This window comes from Bos grunniens, chromosome X, assembly GCF_055505025.1.
Source record: "Bos grunniens cultivar Pamir isolate PY7600 chromosome X, Bosgru_T2T1.0, whole genome shotgun sequence".
NCBI classification, from domain to species: Eukaryota; Metazoa; Chordata; class Mammalia; order Artiodactyla; family Bovidae; genus Bos; species Bos grunniens.
In genome coordinates, this window is record NC_141194.1 from 1,713,224 (window position 1) to 1,734,372 (window position 21,149).

The window sequence follows — 21,149 nt, forward strand, 5'->3', positions numbered from 1 at the left end:
ATGCTCTGGTGTTCTCTTTTTCACTCACTCAGCTCATGGAGAGAAGGCAAGGGGATATCCACCGGTGTTACTTTTCTCAGTGTTATCATTTCCACTAAGACATGGGGCTTCCTGGGTGGCTCAGACAGTAAAGAATCCGCCTGCAGTGCGGGAGACCCGGGTTCAATCCCTGGGTCAGGAAGATCCCCTGGAGGAGGGCATGGCAACCCACTCCAGTATTCCTGCCTGGAGAATCCCCATGAACAGAGGAGCCTGGTGGGGCTACAGTCCATGGGGTTGCAAAGAGTCGGACACGACTGAGCGACTAACACTTTCAGTGAGTAGGAGAGAGAAGTTGGTCTGTAAAACAGACGTCCAGCTGGTGGTACATTCATATTCCCAAGTGCCCACCATGGCATCCATATTGGGTTCAGCTGGGTTCCACCCAAAAGTCCTAACAAAAGGCTGAATGTGATCTTTCTTGGAACAGGGTCTTGCAAGATGTAATCAAGAGAAGACTGGGACTAACCCAGTGACTCGTGTCCCTGTAAGAAGAGGGAGGCGGGCAGAGATTTCTCTTTACCATAGGAGGACATGGTGAGAATGAGCCGGGAAGAGACGGTCATCAGGAACTCAGGTCAGCCAGCAGGCTGATCGTGGACTTCCAGAACCGGGGAGGGTAATAAACGGCTCACAGGGTCACACGTCCTGTAGTTCTAAGACCGAACTGCCATGACGTCACCTGACCTTAATTTCCCTTGCAACAAGACTATCTCCAAACAAAGTCACGATGGGGGGTAGAGCTTTAAGACATGGACTCTGGAGGAACATAAATGCAGTCCACAGCAAAGGAGGGTGATCACGATGCTGGTGGTGATGGTGGTGGTGATGTTAATGGTGGTGGTGATGATGATATGGTGATGGTGGTGATGTTAATGGTGGTGGTGATGTTGGTGGCGATGTTATGGTGATGGTGGTGATGTTAACGATGGTGGTGATGTTGATGGTAATAATGATATGATGGTGGTGATACTGAAATGATGGTGATGTTGATGATGGTGGTGCTGTTAATGCTGATAATGATATAGGCATGGTGATGACGTTAATGATGGTGGTGACGATAATGACGGCCGTGATGTTGATGGTGATGATGGTGCTGATGCCGATGACGCTGGAAGTGGTGATGAAAGCGAAGGTGACCATTGTGGAGATGACGTTGGTGCCGTGAGAGTGGACGTGATAAACTCAGAAGCACTGACTCTCTACTCGACATTCACGACCTGATCAGACTGTTTTTAGGAAACACTTTCCAATGAGCAGATCCAGCCATCCTTACCTGTCACCCTACAGGGTAGGAACAGCTCTCATTTCACAGATGAGATGAGCAACGCAAGGAACACAGGAGTGACCACAGCCTACGACACACTCAATCCAACCCTCTAGAAACGGGCAAACACACGAGTCCTACGCAGACAAGCAGTCCCCACAGCAAGCCTTCACTCCTCACGCCCCTCCGAGGCGCTGCCACCAACAGAGCCAAGCCTTCACCCCTCATGCCCCTCCGAGGCGCTGCCACCAACAGAGCCTCTTGGTAAGGGAAATAAACTTAACCTGAAACTCATAAAGCACTCTCACTTGGCAACCGTGGGAACACGGGCAGACCGTCTCACCTCTCAGAACCACAGATTTCTCAGCTGAGAACTGGTGCTGGTCGGGCAAACTGACCACCCAGCGAATCTGTGAAGCATTTTACTGACCGTTTGTTGCAATCAGGCTTCCAAACAAAATGACTTTGGGAAAAAAAAAAAGAAGACTTTCATGTTGATGTGTCAACACAATACTGGAGAGCCATTATCCTTCAACTAAAAATAAATAAATTTAAAACAATGAAATTCTGTAAAGCAAGTATCCTTCAGTTAAAAAATAAATCATGGAGAAGGAAATGGCCACCCACTCCAGTATTCTTAGCTGGAAAAGTCCATGGACAGAGAAGCCTGGCGAGCTGCAGCCCATGGGGTTACATGACTGAGCACGCATGCATGAGGGTTCAGGGAGATGGGTGGGGAGCAATAGACTGGTATAAACAAAAATAAATAAATAAATAGTTAAAAAATGAAATAACTAATTAAAAAACAAAAAGCTGGCCTCCCCTGGAAGTTCAGAGATTGGGACTCCACCGCTGGGGTGGTCACAGGTTCTCATCACCCCTGCTTCCTTGCTTTGTCCCCTGGGTCCCATCCCTGGTCCAGGAAGACTGCACATTACACAGGGCAGTGAAAAGCCCCCGTGCCCCCGTGAGTGAGCCTGCTCTAGAGCCCATCCTCCGCAACAGGAGAAGCTACTGCAGTGAGAAGCCCGCGGATCACAGCCGGAGAGGGGCCCCCTGCTCGCCACAACTACAGAAAAGCCTATGTGCTCTGCTCAGTCGCTCAGTCGTCTCTGACTCTTTGTGACCCCATGGACGATAGCCTGCCAGGCTCCTCTGTCCATGGCGATTCTCCAGGAAAGAACACTGGAGTGGGTTTCCATGCCCTCCTCCAGGGGACCCGCCTGATCCAGACATGGAACCCAGGTCTCCCAAATCGCAGGCAGATTCTTTACCATCTGAGCCACCAGGGAAGCCCAACAACACTGGAGTGGGTAGCCTCTCCCTTCTCCAGGGGAGGTTCCTGACCCAGGAATTGAACCGGGGTCTCCTCCATTGCAGGCAGATTCTTTACCAGCTGAGCCACCTAAGTACAGCAATGAAGACCCAGTACAGCTTAGAACAATTTTTTTTTTTTTTTAAAAAGGGTGGACTTTATACCCAACACTGCCAATAGGTGGCAGCACCGCTATCATCGACTAAAACCGAGGTTTAAAGCTACTTGTACTCTTTGGGACAGCGGAGCCTGGTGGGCTGCCGGCTATGGGGTCGCACACGACTGAAGCGACTTAGCAGCAGCAGCAGCAGCAGCAGTCTTTCTACATAAACTGAAAGTCACTCAGTTGTGTCCAACACTTTGTGACCCCACAGACTATACGGTCCATGCAATGCTCCAGGCCAGAATACTGGAGTGGGGAGCCTTTCCCTTCTCCAGGGAATCTTCCCAATCCAGGGATAGAACCCAGGTCTCCTGCACTCAGGCAGATTCTTTTCCAGCTAAGATACAAAGTACCCCATTTTATTCTTAGCCATGTAAGTGATGAAATTCTACAGGGGAAAAGGATACTGACTTTAACCGCATCAGAGAACGTAATCCCAGGATGGCCCCTGTCTAAAAGCCATCAGACATGAACTATTTAATGTTAAGTCAGTTCAGTTCAGCTGCTCAGTCATGTCCGACTCTTTGCGACCCCATGAATCGCAGCACGCCAGGCCTCCCTTGTCCATCGCTAACTCCCGGAGTTCACTCAGACTCATGTCCATTGAGTTGGTGATGCCATCCAACCATCTCATCCTCTGTCGTCCCCTTCTCCTCCTGCCCCCAATCCTTCCCAGCATCAGAGTCTTTTCCAATGAGTCAGCTCTTTGCATGAGGTGGCCAAAGGATTGGAGTTTCAGCTTCAGCATCAGTCCTTCCAATGAATACCCGGGACTGATTTCCAATGACTATTCAGGATTGACTTCCTCGAGGACTGACTTCCTTGAATGTAAAGCTGCTCCCCAATTGTTTGCCACAAACAGATGTTTCTGCAGCGTGAGGAACAGTACCCACGTGAACAAACCCCAGCTCGCCACAGGAATGGACACCACAGGCATGTGTTTCAGATCTAGCTTCTGATACGGGAGTCATCAGTTGCCCTTTCACTGCACAGAGTGAAATTCTAACCCGTTTTAATTTGAATTTAAATGTAACAACCCACACTCAATGCACGGACTGAAAATGCACGTGAATCTGCTTTCTCTCCAACTGTTTCAAGCGTCACGGGCAATATACACACATTTAGTGTTTCATATGGGAAATCAGTTCCCTCCTTAAAGACTCAACAAAAGAGAAATGGTGTTTGGAATTTCAAAACCTGAGTACCAAAGATTCACGGAGGACTTCCCTGGAGGTCCAGTGGTTCAGAGTCCACGCTTCCGAAGCAAGGGAGCATGCAGGTTCCATCCTTGACTGGAGAACCAACATCCCACACGCCGTGTGGTGCAGACAAAAAATATTCACGGAGAGTCTGTCAATGCTGATATGGACACTATGTTGAAATGGTCCCATCTGGGACATCCTAAATTAAATCAAGTTCTGAATGCAATCATTTATGCCTGGTTTGACTTTTTGAAACGAGGCTTGTTAAAAACGTGAAATAATACAGATCTGTGCTGAATTTGTTTTGGACAGCAATGCTCTCGATAGCAACGTTAGAAAGTTAAATTAGTAAAATCGTGCAGAGGAAGGGAACACACATCTTTGTCCTGGGAAATATGGTACTGTATGCTCCTCTGTGTGCTAAGGTGGGACCGACTCTTCGTGACCCCAGGCGGTGTCAGAAGGACTGGGCCCTGGGGCTGTCTGTAAGATTGTACTGGGCTTGTGGGGGCAAAATCACACACCTGTACCTCTTAAAAGTTCATCATCCTTATTACAGACAATAGCCAAGGACTGGAGACAACCTCACTGTCCATCAGCAGAGGAAAGGATAAAGGAGATGGAGTACAGATGAGATGGAATATTACTCAGCCATGAAAAAGAATGAAGGCATGCCATTTGCAGCAACATGGATGCCCCTACAGACGGGCACATGACGTGAAGTCCGTCAGACAGAGACAAAAGCTACACAATGTCAGTTATAAGGGAGAGTGTTAGTTGCTCAGTCACGGCTAACTCTCTGCCATGAATTGTAGTCTGCCAAGCTACTCTGTCCATGGGATTCTCCAGGCAAGCATAGTAGAGTAGGTTGCCATTCCATTCTCCAGGGGATCTTCCCGACTCATGGATCGACCCTGTGTCTCCTGCTTGGCAGGCAGAATCTCTACCACGGAGCCACCATGGAAACCCCATGTATATCTACATGTATATTGCTGTGTGTGCGTGCTCAGTCGTGTGCAACTCTTTGTGACCCCATGGACTATAGCCCTCCAGGCTCCCCTGTCCATGGAATTCACCAGGCAAGAACACTGGAGTGGGTAGCATTTCCCTTCTCCAGGGGATCTTGCGGACCCAGGTCTCCCGCATTGGAGACAGATTTTTTATTGTCTGAGCCACCAGGGAAACCCAAGAATACTGGAGTGGGCAGCCTTTCCTTTCTCCATGGGGTCTTCCTGATACAGGGATCAAACCCAGGTCTCCCACATTGCAGGTGGATTCTTTACTATCTGAGCCACTAGGAAAGCACAAGAATACTAGAGTGGGTAGCCTTTCCCTTCTCCAGCGGATCTTCCTGACCCAGGGATCGAACCGAGGTCTCCCACATTATAGGCAGATTCTTTACTGTCTCAGCCACCAGGGAAGCCACCCATCACTTCTTCTGAGATGCGGAATCTCAACAGAAAGGAACTCCCAGCACAGAAGATGGAGTGGAGGCTGCCAGAGGCAGAGGGAGAGGAAAAGGAGAAACATGGGGAGAGCAGCGGTCACTCACTTGTCCACCAGCTTCTTGGCGAACCCGAAGTCGGTGAGCTTGACATGGCCGTCTCTGTCCAGCAGGATGTTCTCTGGCTTCAGGTCCCTATAGACGATGTCCCGGGAGTGCAGGTACTCGATGGCACAGACGATCTCGGCCGCGTAGAACAGCCCGGTGTTGCTCGAGAAACGGCCACGGTTCCGCAGGTAGCTGAAGAGCTCACCGCCCGGCACGAACTCCATCAGCATGTACAGGAAGCGGTCGTCATGGCCCGTCCAGAACCTGCACCAGGGAAGGGGGGTGGATCACAGTGAGACTGAGCGCTGTGCCTCGGCTGGACGGACAGACGCTGAGGTGGGGAGAAGACTGAGTTCATGGTACACAAACAGGTCATGCGAAGAAACATCTATAGGGGCGGGCCAGCAGTCACGTGTGGATGTGAGAGCTGGACCAGACAGAAGGCTGAGAGTCTGAGAATTGATGCTTTCCAACTGTGGTGCTGAAGAAGACTCTTGAGACTCCCTTGGACTGCAAGGAAACCCAACCAGTCCATCCTAAAGGAGATCAGTCCTGAATATTCATTGGAAGGACTGATGCTGAAGCTGAAGCTCCAATACTCTGGCCACCTGATGCGAAGAGCTGACTCAACGGAAAAGACCCTGATGCTGCGAAAGATTGAGGGCGGGAGGAGAAGGGGGCGACAGAGGATGAGATGGTCGGATGGCATCATGGACTCAATGGACATGAGTTTGAGTAAGCTCCGGGATTTGCTGAAGGACAGGGAAGCCTGGTGTGCTGCAGTCCATGGGGTCGCAAAGAGTCGGACACGACTGAGCAACTAAACAACTTCCTTGGTTCTGCAAGTGCTGTCTTCATTACATAGGAGGGTGACAGACTCTAAGCAGAGGTGAGAAAGGCGTTGGACAAAGAGAGAGAAGAAAAGAACACACTGGTAGATTCAACAGCCAGCACAAGGCCCTCAGTCATGAGAAAACCAGGCGCTGCAGTCCCTGGGTGCACAAAGCACTGGACACGACTGACCAGCTGAACGACACACATGGTCAGAGACACGTATGTGTGTCTACATACACACGTCATGAAAAGTGAAGCCGCTCAGATGTGTCTGACTCTTTGCAACCCCATGGACTGTAGCCTGCCAGGCTCCTCCGTCCATGGGATTTTCCAGGCAATAGTACTGGAGTGGTTTGCCATTCCCTTCTCCATCTATTGGAATAAACACAATTGTATAAGATACGGCCCTGGAAAAGATACCCATAAGAAAGAGATGGTCATACTAAGTGAAGCCAGACAGAATCACAGAAATACTGTATGATGTTACTTATACGCAGAATCTAAAAAAGAATGATAAAGTCCCCTAAACAAAACTTTCATACGCACTGGGAAACCAAAAGCCTCTTGTGACTTGCTTTATGACACTCTCTGCTTTACTAAGGTGCTCCGCCACTGAATCCGCTCTCTCTGACGTCTGCCTATATAGTAAACTGTTACCAATATATACACAAAGCACTGGAGGAGATCGCGTGCAATGAACCAAAACGTAACTGGAAGGGAAGTCAGAAAGAAGAAATCAAGTGCAGTGACCTGGAAAGTACATGTGCATACTTGCTCAATCGTGTCTGACTCTTTGCGACCCCATGGACTGTAGCCCGCCAGGCTCCTCTGCCCATGGGATTCTCCAGGCAAGAATACTGGAGTGGGTTGCCATGCCCTCCTCCAGGAGATCTTCCCAGCCCAGGGATCAAACCCAGGTCTCCTGCACTGCAAGCAGATTCTTTGCCGTGTGAGCAACAGGGAAGTTCCCAGGGAAGTATAACTTTATGCAATAACAAAAAGATGAGGGAATTCCCTGGTGGTCCAGCGGTGAGGACCCTGCGCTTTCAGTTGCTGAGGGCGTGGGTTTGATGCCTGCTGTGAGAACTAAGATCCCACAAGCTGCACAAGGTGGCCAAATTAAAAAAAGAAAAAAGACGGGCTGCAGAGACGAAAAACTTTTCTATATCCAAGGAAAGCCTTTCAAAAAGAAAAAACAACATACGGTTCTGATGTTCAAATGAATGTCTATTTCACTCGTCACTGCGGTTATCAGTTAGAGCAAAGTATGGGTCCTGCATACAAGAGGCTTTCTCTAAGTGTGCATTTAAATGTGAAGACTCTCTGAGGCTAGCCTCAGACGCATACTTAGTCACTCACTCCTGTCTTACTCTTGGCAACCCTATGGACTGTAGCCCTCTAGCTCCTCTCTCTCCATGGGACTTCCCAGGCAAGGAGACTGGACTGCATTGCAATTCCCTTCTGCAAGTGGATCTTCCCAATCCAGGGATTGAACCTGTGTATCCTGCATCAGCAAGCAGCATTTCTTACCATCTGGGCCACCTGGGGAGCCCGCTACGCTCAGACAGAGCTGCTGTTACCATAAACGCAAGTCCCTCTGCCTGACATCCAGTGAGACCAAACAATACTAGAATACTGGAATTTGGAACACAGAAAAGTTTGTTACAGGGCCACACAAGGAGATGGGTGCATCAAGCCTTAAGAAACCCAAAGTTACTGGAAGCTTTCAGCAAAGCCCTTTTGTACTGAAGGTGAGGGATGGGCGTGGTTAGCTGCTGACAACTTCTTGGCTTCCCAGGTGGCTCAGGGGTGAAGAATCCCCCTGCAATGCAGGAGATCTGGGTTCGATCCCCAGGTTGGGAAGATACCCTGGAGAAGGAAACGGCAACCGACTCCAGTGTTCTCACCTGAAGAATCCCACGGACAGAGGAGCCTGGCAGGGTTACAGTCCACGGGGCCGCCAAGAGTCAGACACGACTGAGCACATTCACACGCACACACATCCTTTGCTCTTGAGGTCCCGTCACGGTCAGTGGACAAGGTTGCGCTAAATCTCTACCAGACACGTGTTATATTCTCTGTTCTGAAAACAAAGGGCCAGGTCACCAGGCACAGGTTTCACCCTTCAGGGTCCCAGGCCTGGCTCAGAAGGGACAGAGCTCAGCGGGCAGCTCCCTGAGGGCCAGGTCCCCAGACCCCGCCCAGCTGTCATCACTGAACTGACCCTCGGGCTTCTTAGGGTGCCCAGGTCAGGGGAGACGGGGTCCCTTAGGGATCCCTGACTGCATGGTAGCTAAGACAGACGCCCACTGTAGTTCGATCGCAGACCCAAGGATGGGGGAGACCTCCAGGCTTCTCAGTGTGTCCAGACGGGGGAGACGAGGTCCCATGGGGGTCCCTGACGGCAGGGTAGCCAGGACAGACGCCCGCTCTAGTTAGATCACAGAACCCAGGACGGGGGGAGACGGTCACCGTGGCCTGAAGCCCCGGGTCCAGACAGTGGGTGGCCCTGGCAAGCACCCTGGGGCCCCCCAAGCCATAATCCCCAGCTTGTTCCCGGGGCCCTGCGGGCTCTCCCACTGGACCAAGGCTGGGTGAGCTGGAGGGCCCCTGGGGGTAAGGCCAGGGCACGTATCTGGACTCTGCGTCCACCTGATGACCGTCAGTTCACACACCTTTGGATGAAAGCCCTAAGGGGCATTGAATGACAGCTGCTGGCCTGTGGGCGGGGCCCGCTGCAGTGCCGTCCAATGGCTGAGCAGCATCTCTAAGCGCTGTTCATTGACGCTTCCTTGCCAGTGGGTGGGGCCCACTCGGTGCCGTCCAATGGCTGAGCAGAACCACGAAGGGTCGCTCATTGGCAGTTGGCTGCTTGTGGGCGGTGTCCACTGCAGAGCCGACCAATGGCTGAGTGGAAACACGAAAGGTTGTTCACTGACAGCAGCTTGTGGGTGGGGCCCACTGAGGTGCTGTCCAATGGCTGAGCAGGACCACTAAGGGTCGCTCATTGGAAGTTTGCTTCTGGGCGGGTCCCATTGCAGAGATGACCAATGGTTGAGTGGCACCAAGAATGTTACTCATTGACAGTTGGTTGCCTGGGGACCACTGTGGCACTGCCCAACGGCTGAGCAGGACCATCACCAGGACTTCATTGGGAGTTGGTTGCTTGTGGGCAGGGCCCACTGAGGTGCTGGCCACTGGGTGAGCAGGACCACTAAGCGTCGCTCACTGGCAGTTGGTTGCTTGTGGGCGGGGCCTTCTGAGGTACCAACCAATGGAGGTGCAGTACCACTTACGGTCTCTCATTCATAGTTGGTTGCCAGTGGGCGGAGCTCACTGAGGCATCAACCAATGGCTAGGCAGGACCACTAAGGGTCACTTATTGACGACTGTTTCTGGGCTGGTCCTTCTGCAGCACTGACCAATGGCTGAGTGGGACCACTCACGGGCGCTCATTCATAGTTGGTTGCCGGTGGGCTGAGCCCACTGAGGCCTCAACCCATGCCTGAGCAGGACCACTCAGGGTCTCTTATGGACAGTTGGTTGCTTGTAGGCGGGACCCGCTGCAGAGCTGACCAATGGCTGAGCAGGACCTGTTGCCTAGTAACGGTGCAGGGTAATGATGTACATTGAGGGCTGCATGCTAAGTGATGTATTCTCCTCACTTTGTTACACTCCTATAAATCCCTTTCTTTCTGCATTGCTAGATTTCTGCCTCTTGCGGCCAGGGCTGCCCAGGGACCCCATCTTTAGGAGGCACAGTGGCAGCCTCTTCTAGGGGTTTCTCTTTCCCCAGTTCCCATTCCCAGTCTCAAGGCTCGAGATCTGCAGTGTTGAGATGTGACAGAAGATAGGAGGCAGGAAGAGGGCTTGGGGTGGGGTGGGGGTGGTTTGTGGCTGTTCTTACTGGAAAAGGAACAAAACCTGCCCTCCCCCAGTATCTCTCTGGCATGCAGATTATCTCCAGCTGAAATCAAACAAGGTCCAGCAGACGCAAGGGAAAACTTGGACCTCCTCCCTGAACTGCCTAAAAGAACATAGAGGAGTTGCTCCTGGACTCCCTAGTTTCAGCAGAGATGTCTGCATAGGATATGGGCCCCTCTGTGGTGGGGCAAACAAAGCCTGGAGACCAGAGTTCACAGAGTCTCTATCTCTCTCCTGGACCAGCAAACATTTATTTATAAAACTTTTGTTTTTTCTCCGTCTCTATGTCAACTGCCCTTCCTCCTCTTTGATATCTCAAACCACTACCCCCAACATCCTGTTTTTGTCTTCAGCTGGAGACGGTATTTAAGGGGAGTGTTAGGGCCATGTGGGGAGTCCCAGTTGGCTCAGGGGTAAAGAGTTCGCCTGCCGAAGCAGGAGACGCAGGAGTTCTATCCCTGGGTTGGGGAGATCCCCTGGAGGAGGACATGGCAATCCATTCCAGTATTCTGGCCTGGAGAATCCCATGGATAGAGGAGCCTGGCAGGGCTACAGTCCATGTGGGTCGTGAAGACCTGGGACACAAGTGAGCATGCAGGCTACACGTTGGGCCATTTTCAGGAGCGACTCCATTTTCGTAGCTCTCTCCCATGTATACGTGAGATTAAATTTTTGTGTGCTTTTTCTCCTGGTTCATCTGTCTCAGGTCCATTTCATTCTTAGACCAGCCAGAAGAGCCTGGAAGGATCAGGAACATGTCTTCCTCCCCGGCATCACTGTCTAGAGAAACCAGGTGACCAGACGCCCGTCTTTTTTCCATCATTTATAATCGAGACAAGTCTCTTTCTCTGGGCTGCACGCACTCCTTCTCTGGGTCACAGCATGACATGTCTGGGTCTAGCTAGCCTCTTCCTTGCCGTGATGCTCAAAGAGAAGCACACAGAATCCCAAAGGTATGACAGCCTCACTGTTCTTTCTTGGGAGAGCTTAGCACCCAGCGAGCGCTTTTCTGATGGGGAAATTTCTTCTAGGGTCCCAATGACACCTGACTGATGACCCTGCACAATGAACCTCTATAGAAACTCATGAGAAATGGAATCATTTCCAGCCATATCAGTAAACCAAGGATGTCACAGTCATGAGTGATTGCAACCACGATGGAGTGAGTCCATTAGCCCTGAAGGAACTCAGGAAACAACACTTGCCTTCTAGCAGCCACTCCCCATGGTGAGCCCTGAGGAAACTCACAAGGTGAACACACGGGACGCTGGCCCCAGGTAGCTGAGATGCAGAATAAAGGAATGACTTCAGTGAGTCCAGATTCTTGCATCTTCCTATACATCAGTTCAGTTCAGTTGCTCAGTCGTGTCCAACTCTGCAACCCCATGGACTGCAGCATGCCAGGCCTCCCTTTCCATCACCAACTCCTGGAGCTTGTTCAGACTCATGTCCATAGAGTCAGTGATGCCATCCAACCATCTCATCCTCTGTTGTCCCCTTCTCCTCCCACCCTCAATCTTTCCCAGCATCAGGCTCTTTTCCAATGTGTCAGCTCTTCGCATGAGGTGCCCAAAGTATTGGGAGTTTCAGCTTCAACATCAGTCCCTCCAATGAACACCCAGGACCGATTTCCTTTAGAATGGACTGGTTGGATCTCCTTGCAGTCCAAGGGACTCTCAAGGGTCTTCTCCAACACCACAGTTCAAAAGCATCAACTCTTCGGCACTCAGCTTTCTTTATGGTTCAACACTCACATCCATACATAGAAAAGCACTAAATTCCTTACATTCGGATATCTGATTTCCTTCATTAACAATCATCTTCTGATGTTCACACTACCTGCTCTCTGTTGCAAAACGTCTATATAACTCGGCTCCCTGCACCCCGTCCTGCTTCCTCAGAGCAGTTCTCAGGTTAATACAGATGCTGCCTCCTGGGCTTAAGTCCTAAAAATGTCAGCAGTGCTGAGAACACCTGTCATGGTGCCACTCTCAAAAGAACAGAAAGTGTTAGCCGCTCAGCCATGTTTGACTCTTGGCGACCCCATGGACTGTAGCCCACCAGGCTCCTCTGACTATTGGGGTTCTCCAGGCAAGGATACTGCAGTGGGTTGCCATTCCCTTCTCTAGGTGCCACTCTTGCTGCTGCTGCTGCTAAGTCGCTTCAGTCGGGTCCGACTCTGTGTGACCCCATAGACGGCAGCCCACCACGCTCCCCTATCCCTGGGATTCTCCAGGCAAGAACACTGGAGTGGGTTGCCATTTCCTTCTCCAATGCAGGAAAGTGAAAAGTGAAAGTGAAGGCACTCAGCCGTGTCTGACTCTTTGCGACCCCATGGACTGTAGCCCACCAGGCTCCTCTGACCATGGGATTCTCCAGGCAAGGATTCTGGAATGGGTTGCCATTCCCTTCTCCAATGCATGGAAGTGAAGAGTGAAAGTGAAGTCGCTCAGTCATGTCCAACTCTTCGCGACCCCATGGACTGCAGCCTTCCAGGCTCCTCCGTCCATGGGATTTTCCAGGCAAGAGTACTGGAGTGGGGTGCCACCGCCTTCTCTGGGTCCCACTCTTAGATGCCAGCAATTTCTATACAGCAGAAAGGACAGGGAGCAGACACAGGGTAGCCTTCTTCAGACAGGACCGAAGCCATCCTCCCCTGGGAAATCTTGACTGTGTCACAATCCTTCAACACCCTGGACGCTGAGTTACTCAGCTCTTCTAAAATTATCTCTCCGCTGGCTGCACTGACCTTCGGAATGGCTTTATTGCAGAACAGAAAAGTTCTGTCCTCTATCTATGTAGTGAACCTCCTGGCTGGCTTTCAGAAAAATGCAACCAGTAGCACTTCAAATCCCGAACTTGCTGATAACACCCTGGGCGAACGTGCCAAACCCGTTCAAGCAGAAGTTCAGACTGGAGTCTTCCTTCGGCATGATCTTCCGTGTTCCACACAGCTTCATGTAAATACAAGGAAAACCCACTCGGGGTTTCTGGACAGTGTTTCAAAAGGCAGATATTAGGAGAAGTGACTCACTTCCAAGAGAAAACTGCACAGCTGGGAGGATTCAACAGCTGCTCACCTCCTGGTTTTCTTCCCACTCAACTGCATGCTTCACCCCGTGGCCGCGGGCGTCCCCTGCCGTCTGTTCCCAAGGCTGGTCACACAGATCCCTCTCCCCACTGCTCTTTGTACGGGGACACATCCAAAGCCTGCTGGCCCTGGATCAACGCAATCCCAGTTTTCAAACACAACCTGGTCTCTGAAGTGATAATGCACGGAAAAACATCCCAAACCTCAAGGACCTTATAATAACACCCTCATGGGCTCAAAGACCTGCACTGAGCAAATTAGTAAGTAGGTATTCTGGGCTGGATGGTCAAAGTGTCAGTGACTCGGTCATGTCCTGAGCTTTGCGAGCCCACAGACCATAGCCTGCTGGGCTCCTCTGTCCATGGGATTCTCCAGGCAAGAATACTGGGCTGGGTTGCCATTTCCTCCTCCAGGGGATCTTCCCGACCCAGGGACTGAACCCGTGTCTCCTGCCATTTCAGGCAGATTTATATATATATATATACACCATCTGCATCACCCCAAATCCATAAATTGAACTGCTAACCCCCCAGGACCTAGGAATATGACTGTATTAGGAGATGGATCTTCAAAGAGAGGATAAAGGTGAAATGACGTCACTAGGGCGGGTCCTGATCCCAAAGGACTGGAGTCCATACAGAAAGAGGAGGTCAGGAGACAGGCACACAGAGAGGCACAGCTGTGTAGACTAAATTACAAGGGAAAACCCCCATCTCCTTCTCCTGGGATTCTTCCCAACCTAGGCCTCTTGGTATAAGGCCACCCATCAAATCGGATGACCAACACATTTCTACCTCAACAACTTAATTCTACCTGCAATGCCCCAATTTCCAAACAAGGTCACTTTCACAGGTACTTATGGTATATTTCTGGGCTTGGATGCTAGTTGCTCAGTCATGTGTGACTGACTCTTTGCGACCCCATGGACTGTAGCCTACCAGGCTCCTGTGTCCATGAGGTTCTCCAGGCAAGAACGTTGGAGTGGGTTGCTATTTCCTTCTCCAGGGGATCTTCCCGTCCCAGGGATCGAACCCAGGTCTTCTGCATTGCAGACAGATTCTTTACCGTCTGAGCCACCAGGGAAGACCCATCTTTTGGGGAGGCAGACACAATTAAACCCAGAACGAGGTGGGATATCCAGAGCTGGAAGCCCCCACAGCGCAAGACTCACAAGAGCATCACCCCAATGTTTCCTGAGTCCAGAGCACAAGCAAAGAGGTCAACTCAGCATCTCCACTCTGCCACTCCCAGCCCTGAAAAGAGCTTCTCCCACCGGCTTCTTGCCTCTTTTCCAAACTCTTGTCTTCTCAGCAACAACATCTCGGACTTTTCCTATTCACCATCAAGTCTATCTGCTTCTCTTCCATGTGTTAGTCGCTCAGTCGTATCCAACTCTTTGCGACCACACAGACCATAGCCCACCGGGCTCCTCTGTCCGTGGGATTGTCCAGGCAAGAACACTGGAGTGGGCTGCCTTTCCTTCTCTTGCTCCCAGCCCAGGGACTGAACCCGAGTCTCCTGCATTGCAGGCAGATTCTCTAACCATCACATAAGCTAGCACAGCAGCTCAACAGACCACTAGGTCTCCAGAACAAACAGGAATCCGGCCACCAGGAGGCCTGTCTTCCTGGGAAAACTGGGCCACGAAGCACCCTCGGGGACACACCCTGGGGTTCTGGTTTGAGGACTTCCTGTATTTGGTTTAAAAGAAAAAAAAAGGCTCAAGCCAGTTCTCCTAAATCACGTGAGAATGCCTTGGCCACAGACAGAGCAGTCCACATCTCCTTTATAAAAGATTCATCGAAAACCGCTGGGCAACAGGAGTGCCTTCCCAGAATCTCTGAGTTCACAGGAGAGACACCGTTAAGAAGAAGCTTTGTTTTGTTGCAGAGGAAGACACACACGCATTCCATTGTCTACAAGTCTTCCCGTCAGCCACCTGGAGGCTCAGACTTGACTGGGGTCAGGGGGTTGACTCCGATGCACCAATGACTTCTGTTCTGATGACTCAAAAGCACGAGGCTCTAGTGACCCGTCCACACGGGCCCCACACTGCCCTTCGGCTCCGTAAAAGGAAAGTCAGACACACGCACAAAAAAGCCAGCTGCTCCCTTCTGTCCCCCATCAAACATGCCTCTACTCGTCTGGAGACATTGCTCTGGTGGTTTTGAGTTTACGGGTGTTTTCGTCTGTGCGTGGGGGCGGAGGGGGGGACACCAAGATGCTCCGAGACCATAGTAAACGGTCCTGTGTCTGCTTGCCTGGGCGAGTGGATCGCAGAAGGCAGGTGTGGATGGCTGAGTTGGGAGGTGGTGAGGGGCAGGGCAAGGCAGAGGAGGCGAGCATCGCAGTGGAGGCGTGATCCTGGGCTGACCACGTGGCTGGCACCCCCACCTTCCACTGCGGTCACTGTGCTGGGATGATGGAGGGAAGGGCATCTCAAAAGGGTCACCGTGCCCGCGTGCTCAGTCACTTCTGTCGTGTCTGACTCTCTGCAACCCCGTGGACTGTAGCCGCCTGCAGGCTCCTCTGTCCGTGGGGACTCTCCAGGCAACAACACCGGAGCGGGTTGCCATGCCCTCCTCCAGGGGATCTCTGCAGAGCCGGGGATGGAACCCACATCTCCTGCACTGGCGGCTGGGTTGTTTACCCACTGAGCAAGGTGTTAAGCCCGAAAAACAGTCAAAGCCAGGGACAAAGCCAGAGCCCGTGACCACCCGTCTCGAGGACACCACTAAATAAAGCCCCTGGGGTCATTCTCTCCGGACCTGCAAACACAGACGCAGATGGCTGGCGAGGCGCGGCGTGGGGTGGGTGGACCCCGATGACTGCAGGGAAGCGAAGGGTGCCTTGTAAGCAGTCAGGTCGGGGAAGCCAGAACAGCTGTTAACTCCGAGCACAGGCTGGGCTGGGGGACAAGGGGGATTGAGAGGAATACAGTGCAGGCAGGAGCTGGGAGCCAGGAAAGAGCTTCCCCCACCTCCCCCAGGGATGGGGACAGACAGCCTGCTGTGGACGCCTACACGTCTGGGCCGTGGGCCAGGGTCGTACCTTTCAGTAGCAAAGGGCGTAGGAGAGCCGCTTTCCTGGTGGCTCAGTGGGAAAGACTCCACCGGCCCGTGCAGGGCAGTGAGTGAAAGTCACTCCGTCGGGTCCGACTCTTTGCGACCCCGTGGACTGTAACCCCTCCAGGCTCCTCTGTCCGTGGGATTCTCCAGGCAAGAATACTGGAGTGGGTCACCATGCCCTTCTCCAGGGGACCGTCCCAACCCAGGGACTGAACCCGGGTCTCCCGCATTGCAGGCAGATTCGGTACCCAATGAGCCACCAGGGAAACCCCAGAATACCGGAGTGGATTGCCATTTCCTTCTCCCTGGACTGTAGCCCACCAGGCTCCTCTGTCCATGGGATTCTCCAGGCAAGAATACTGGAGTGGGTTGCCACGCACTTCTCCAGGGGACCTTCCCAACCCAGGAATTGGACCCGGGTCTCCTGCACTGCAGGCAGATTCTGTACCCTATGAGCCAACAGGGAAACCCAAGAACACTGGAGTGGGTTGCCATGCCCTCCTCAAGGGGATCTTCCCCACCCAGAGATCGAACCCATGTCTCTCGGATCTCCTGCATTGGCAGGTGGGTTCTTCACCACCAGCAACACCTGGGTAGCCCAATAATCATGCACCTCAGCCCCCAAATCATAAATCAACCAATAAAGCAAACTTCAAAGAGTGTGGGAGACAGAGGCATGTATGCGCTGCATGCCGGGCACCATCAACTGGACAACGCCAGGATACATCCATGTGACGATACTCGAGACTCCACGAGACACCCCAGAGAGGATGGGAGTGGGCAGAGGGGAGCGGGTGACTGAGGTCCCAGGAAAACCCAGGACATGAGAGCTCTGGCGATGGGAGGCGGGGAGCCCACGTGGATGTCTTGCTGGGGCAGACAGGCACCCCTTCTCCCCACCGACCCTGGGCAGGCACTCGGTGGGAACAGCATCCTCTCTTGTGTTAAGATGGGGAGCCTGAGGTGCTTCAGGACCCAGCGGGAACATGCTCCGTCCCCAGCACACACAGGAGACTCCCACGTTGGGGGGTGCGGGCGAGCAGGCAGGCAGGGACCCAGAGCCAAGGACTTACAGTTTGACCAGGAAAGGGTGGTTGACTTCCTTCAGCACCGACTTCTCATTGTGCACGTGCTGCTCCTGCTTCAGGCGGATGATGTCGGGGATGGTCATCACCTTCAGGGCGAAGAAATGCTTGCTTGTCTTCTCCTGGACGAGCTGCACGCGGCCGAACGTCCCTGTACCTGCATGCGGAGGGCAGAGTGGGGGAGAGGCGTGCTCAGTGACCATGGCTCCCCCCACCAGGAATGTCGGACAACCTGGCAGGTCAGACGACTCCATTCCCTACGAGACACCAGGCGACAGACACTCCTCTGCAACAGTCAAGTTAAATTCGTGCACACACAGCATCACTTGACTACGACGAAGCTACCAAGAGTCACAGCTGTGGTTCTCCCAGGAGCGACGCACAGACGTGCGAGCTGCACCATAAGGAAGGCTGAGTGCACTTAAGCATTGATGCTTTCGAACTGTGGGGCTGGAAAACACTTGAGAGTCCCTTGCAAGGAGATCCAACCACTCCATCCTAAAGGATCAGCCCTGGGTGTTCATTGGAAGGACTGATGCTGAAGCTGAAACTCCAATCCTTTGGCCATCTAATGGGAAGAGCTGACTCACTGGAAAAAACCCGGCTGCTGGGAAAGATTGAAGGCAGGAGGAGAAGGGGACAACAGAGGAGGAGATGGTTGGATGGCATCACTGACTCGATGGACATGAGTTTGGATAAAGTCTGGGAGTTGCTGATGGACAGGGAGGCCTGGCGAGCTGCAGTCCATGGGGTCGCACAGAGACGGACACGAATGAGCGGCTGAAGGACAAGAAGCATAACTTGCCCCTGAATTGTCCTTTGATGAGAGTGACTGACCATCGTTTCTGGAAATGAGTCATCCCAGAGAAAACACACACGTAGGTAAAGGCAGAATGGGAAAGCACGCCAAATACATTCCTTTGACGTGTCTTTTTCTTGACACTTTTCTAAATCAGGACGAGACACAGAAAACAAACTTACGGCGACTGAAGGGGAAAGGGTTGGGGGAGCGTTAAATGCAGAGTTTGGGACGAACAGAGCACACACGACTACGTGGAAAACGGACAAGCAAGAAGCTACTACTGGATAGCACAGGGAATTCTCCTCCACATCTCGTAATGACCGTGTATGGAAAGAGAATGTAAAAAAAGAACAGGTACGTAACTGACTCACTGTGCTGTACACCTGAAACGAACCCAACACTGTAATTAACTCTCGCTGCCGAACTGACTCTTTGCAACCCCGTGGACTGTGGCCCGCCAGGCTCCTCTGTTCATGGGGATGCTCCAGGCAAGAACACTGGAGTGGGTTGCCATGCCCTCCTCCAGGGAACTTTCCCGACTCAGGGACTGAACCCCGGTCTCCTGCATTGCAGGCAGACTCTTTACTGTCTGAGTCACCAGGGGTGGTCGTAAACCCAAGGACAGGGTCCTCATAAGACACAGGACAGGAGAGACAGACCCAGAGGAGAAGCCACATGGAGACGGAGGCAGAGACGGGAGGGAGGTGGCCACCAGCCCAGGGACGGACGCCTGGAGACCCCAGAAGCTGGAAGAGGTGGGAAGGACCCTCCCCTGGAGCCTCTGCAGGGAGCTCAGCCCTGGGACACCCTGACCTCAGACGTCTGGTCCCCAGGGTTCAGAGAAGATGAATGTCTACAGTTTCAAGCTTCCCAGTTTGGTGGAAATTTGTTATGGCCGCACCAGGCGGTACGAATTCAACCAAACAATGCTCAGGAATTGTCCGAGCATCCTTGTTGTTTAATCACTTAATACCACACGTTCATGTCTTTGCAGATAGAACCTAACACAACTTTAATCTTCCTCCTGTTTGAGAACAGGTCTGGACATGGAAATGTACATGTTTCAAGTGCCCCAACGGAGCTCCGCTCAGGTCTCTGGATACGCTGACGTGGTCTGGGAAAATTTGGGGAAATTAAAGGCCAGTGGTGAGGACACCACGCTCAATTGTCTTTGTCCAGATTAACGCTGATGAGGACAAATGTGCAAGAAAGACAATGAGAAATCATAAAAAGAGAAGCCAGCCTGTTCTGGAAAAGTGATGAAGTTTGCAAAAGCTTATCAAAAGAAGTATGCACAAACAGTGTGTCTGCTTCTGGCTAATAATAACATTTTCTTGGCAAAGGAAACGCTGCTGAGTTTCTGCTACCCGTGGGGTAAGCTCCTGGGCAGTCCTTACTGGGAACACAGCCTGGCTAGAAAGGGGAATTACTCTCAGACTTCCTAAAAGAAGTTTCTCCAAAAAGACTGCTACAGTCCACGTTCCTTTTTATGAACTTCACTTGCACTGTACATTTTAATTAGTGGAAGGGAAAGGATTCCTCATGTTATAAGAAAATGTTTCTAAATGTACCTACGCATGGTATCTCATGCAGAAAATGGACACAGTAACACTTCTCTTAAGACATGAAGTCTTGCTTCCCAATAACTGTATTTTTTATCCTTGAGACTGCAGGAATCAAATATGTGATGACACTGTATCTTTCTTTTATTTTTAGATACCTCTGACACAATTTGGAAGAAATCGCATTGGTTTTAATGGTTCCACATCATGGAGACCACCAGTAGCATTTTCTTACATATTTCTCTCTTGCGTTTCTGAACGAAAAGACCCCGTCCTGAAGGACATATTCACTCTTTCATGATCAAAGTATAAGGAGACTAATGTAAGTGTTACTCGATCAGTCGTGTCCAGGTGTTACCACCCCACGGACCGCAGCTCACCAGGCTCCTCTGTCCATGGGATCCTCCAGGCAAGAATTGTGGAGTGGGCTGTCATGACCTTGATGATGAAAAGATTCGAAAGAAACCATCTGAAGACACATTTAAAAAGAAACATTATTTCACACATAAAGGAAAAGACGTGGTCAAACAACAGGATGATGGTAACAACCGGTGAGTTGAGAGTCCACATGGAAATCCCACCAAGGCAGAGGTTTACCAAAGCCTGGCTAAACGTACAAGAAGATCCTACACGGATGAATTTAATCTCCTGTGTTCTGCTGAAAAACAGGGAACTGGACTATGTCTTTCGCCTGATGAGAAATTACCTTTTCTTCCTGTTTCAGACATTCATAAGCACTGGGTGGACCAGAAAGTTCATCCTGTTTTGAGTAAAAGTGAAAAACATTTTTCATTTTCACCAAGAATTTTATAGAACAATCGGTTTGCTAGGCAAACGAACTTTTTTTGGCCAACCCCGATAGCCCTGGTTCCTTGAAAATGCCCTAGTTTGTGCTTTAAACGGGCTTCTCTGGTGGTTCAGAAAGTCAAGAATGTGTCTTCAATGCTGGAGACCCAGGTTTGATCCCCGAGTTGGGAAGATCCCCCTGGAGAAGGAAATGGCACCCCACTCCAGTCTTCTTGGCTGGAGAATCCCATGGACAGAGGAGCCTGGTGGGCTACAGTCCATGGGGTCGCAAAGAGTCAGACAGGACTGAATGACGGAGCACGCCCACACACACACACACACACACACACAAGATGCAGAAAATAGATTTTGAACAAGGACGTACTATGTAGCGCAGGGAACTCTATTCAGTACTCTGTAATGACCTATATGTGAAAGAATCTTTAAAAATAGAGGAGA

General features: G+C 51.5%; 1 protein-coding gene across 10 annotated transcripts in view; it reads right to left on the bottom strand.

Annotated features, from left to right (window-relative positions):
• Nucleotides 1-21,149, bottom strand: part of PRKX (protein kinase cAMP-dependent X-linked catalytic subunit) — a 63,021-nt gene that overhangs the window by 19,834 nt on the left and 22,038 nt on the right. For 7 of the 10 annotated variants that reach the window (XM_086386177.1, XM_086386175.1, XM_086386176.1 and 4 more), the window contains exons 2-3: nucleotides 17,529-17,697; nucleotides 5,539-5,802 (exon numbers count right to left, since the gene is read on the bottom strand). In XM_086386177.1, coding sequence (XP_086242303.1) covers nucleotides 5,539-5,802; nucleotides 17,529-17,697 — 433 coding nt within the window. Of the gene's footprint in view, nucleotides 1-5,538; nucleotides 5,803-17,528; nucleotides 17,698-20,284; nucleotides 20,369-20,610; nucleotides 20,660-21,149 lie in introns of those variants that run through there. The other 3 variants (XM_086386178.1, XM_086386172.1, XM_086386173.1) reach the window with 3 other exon arrangements.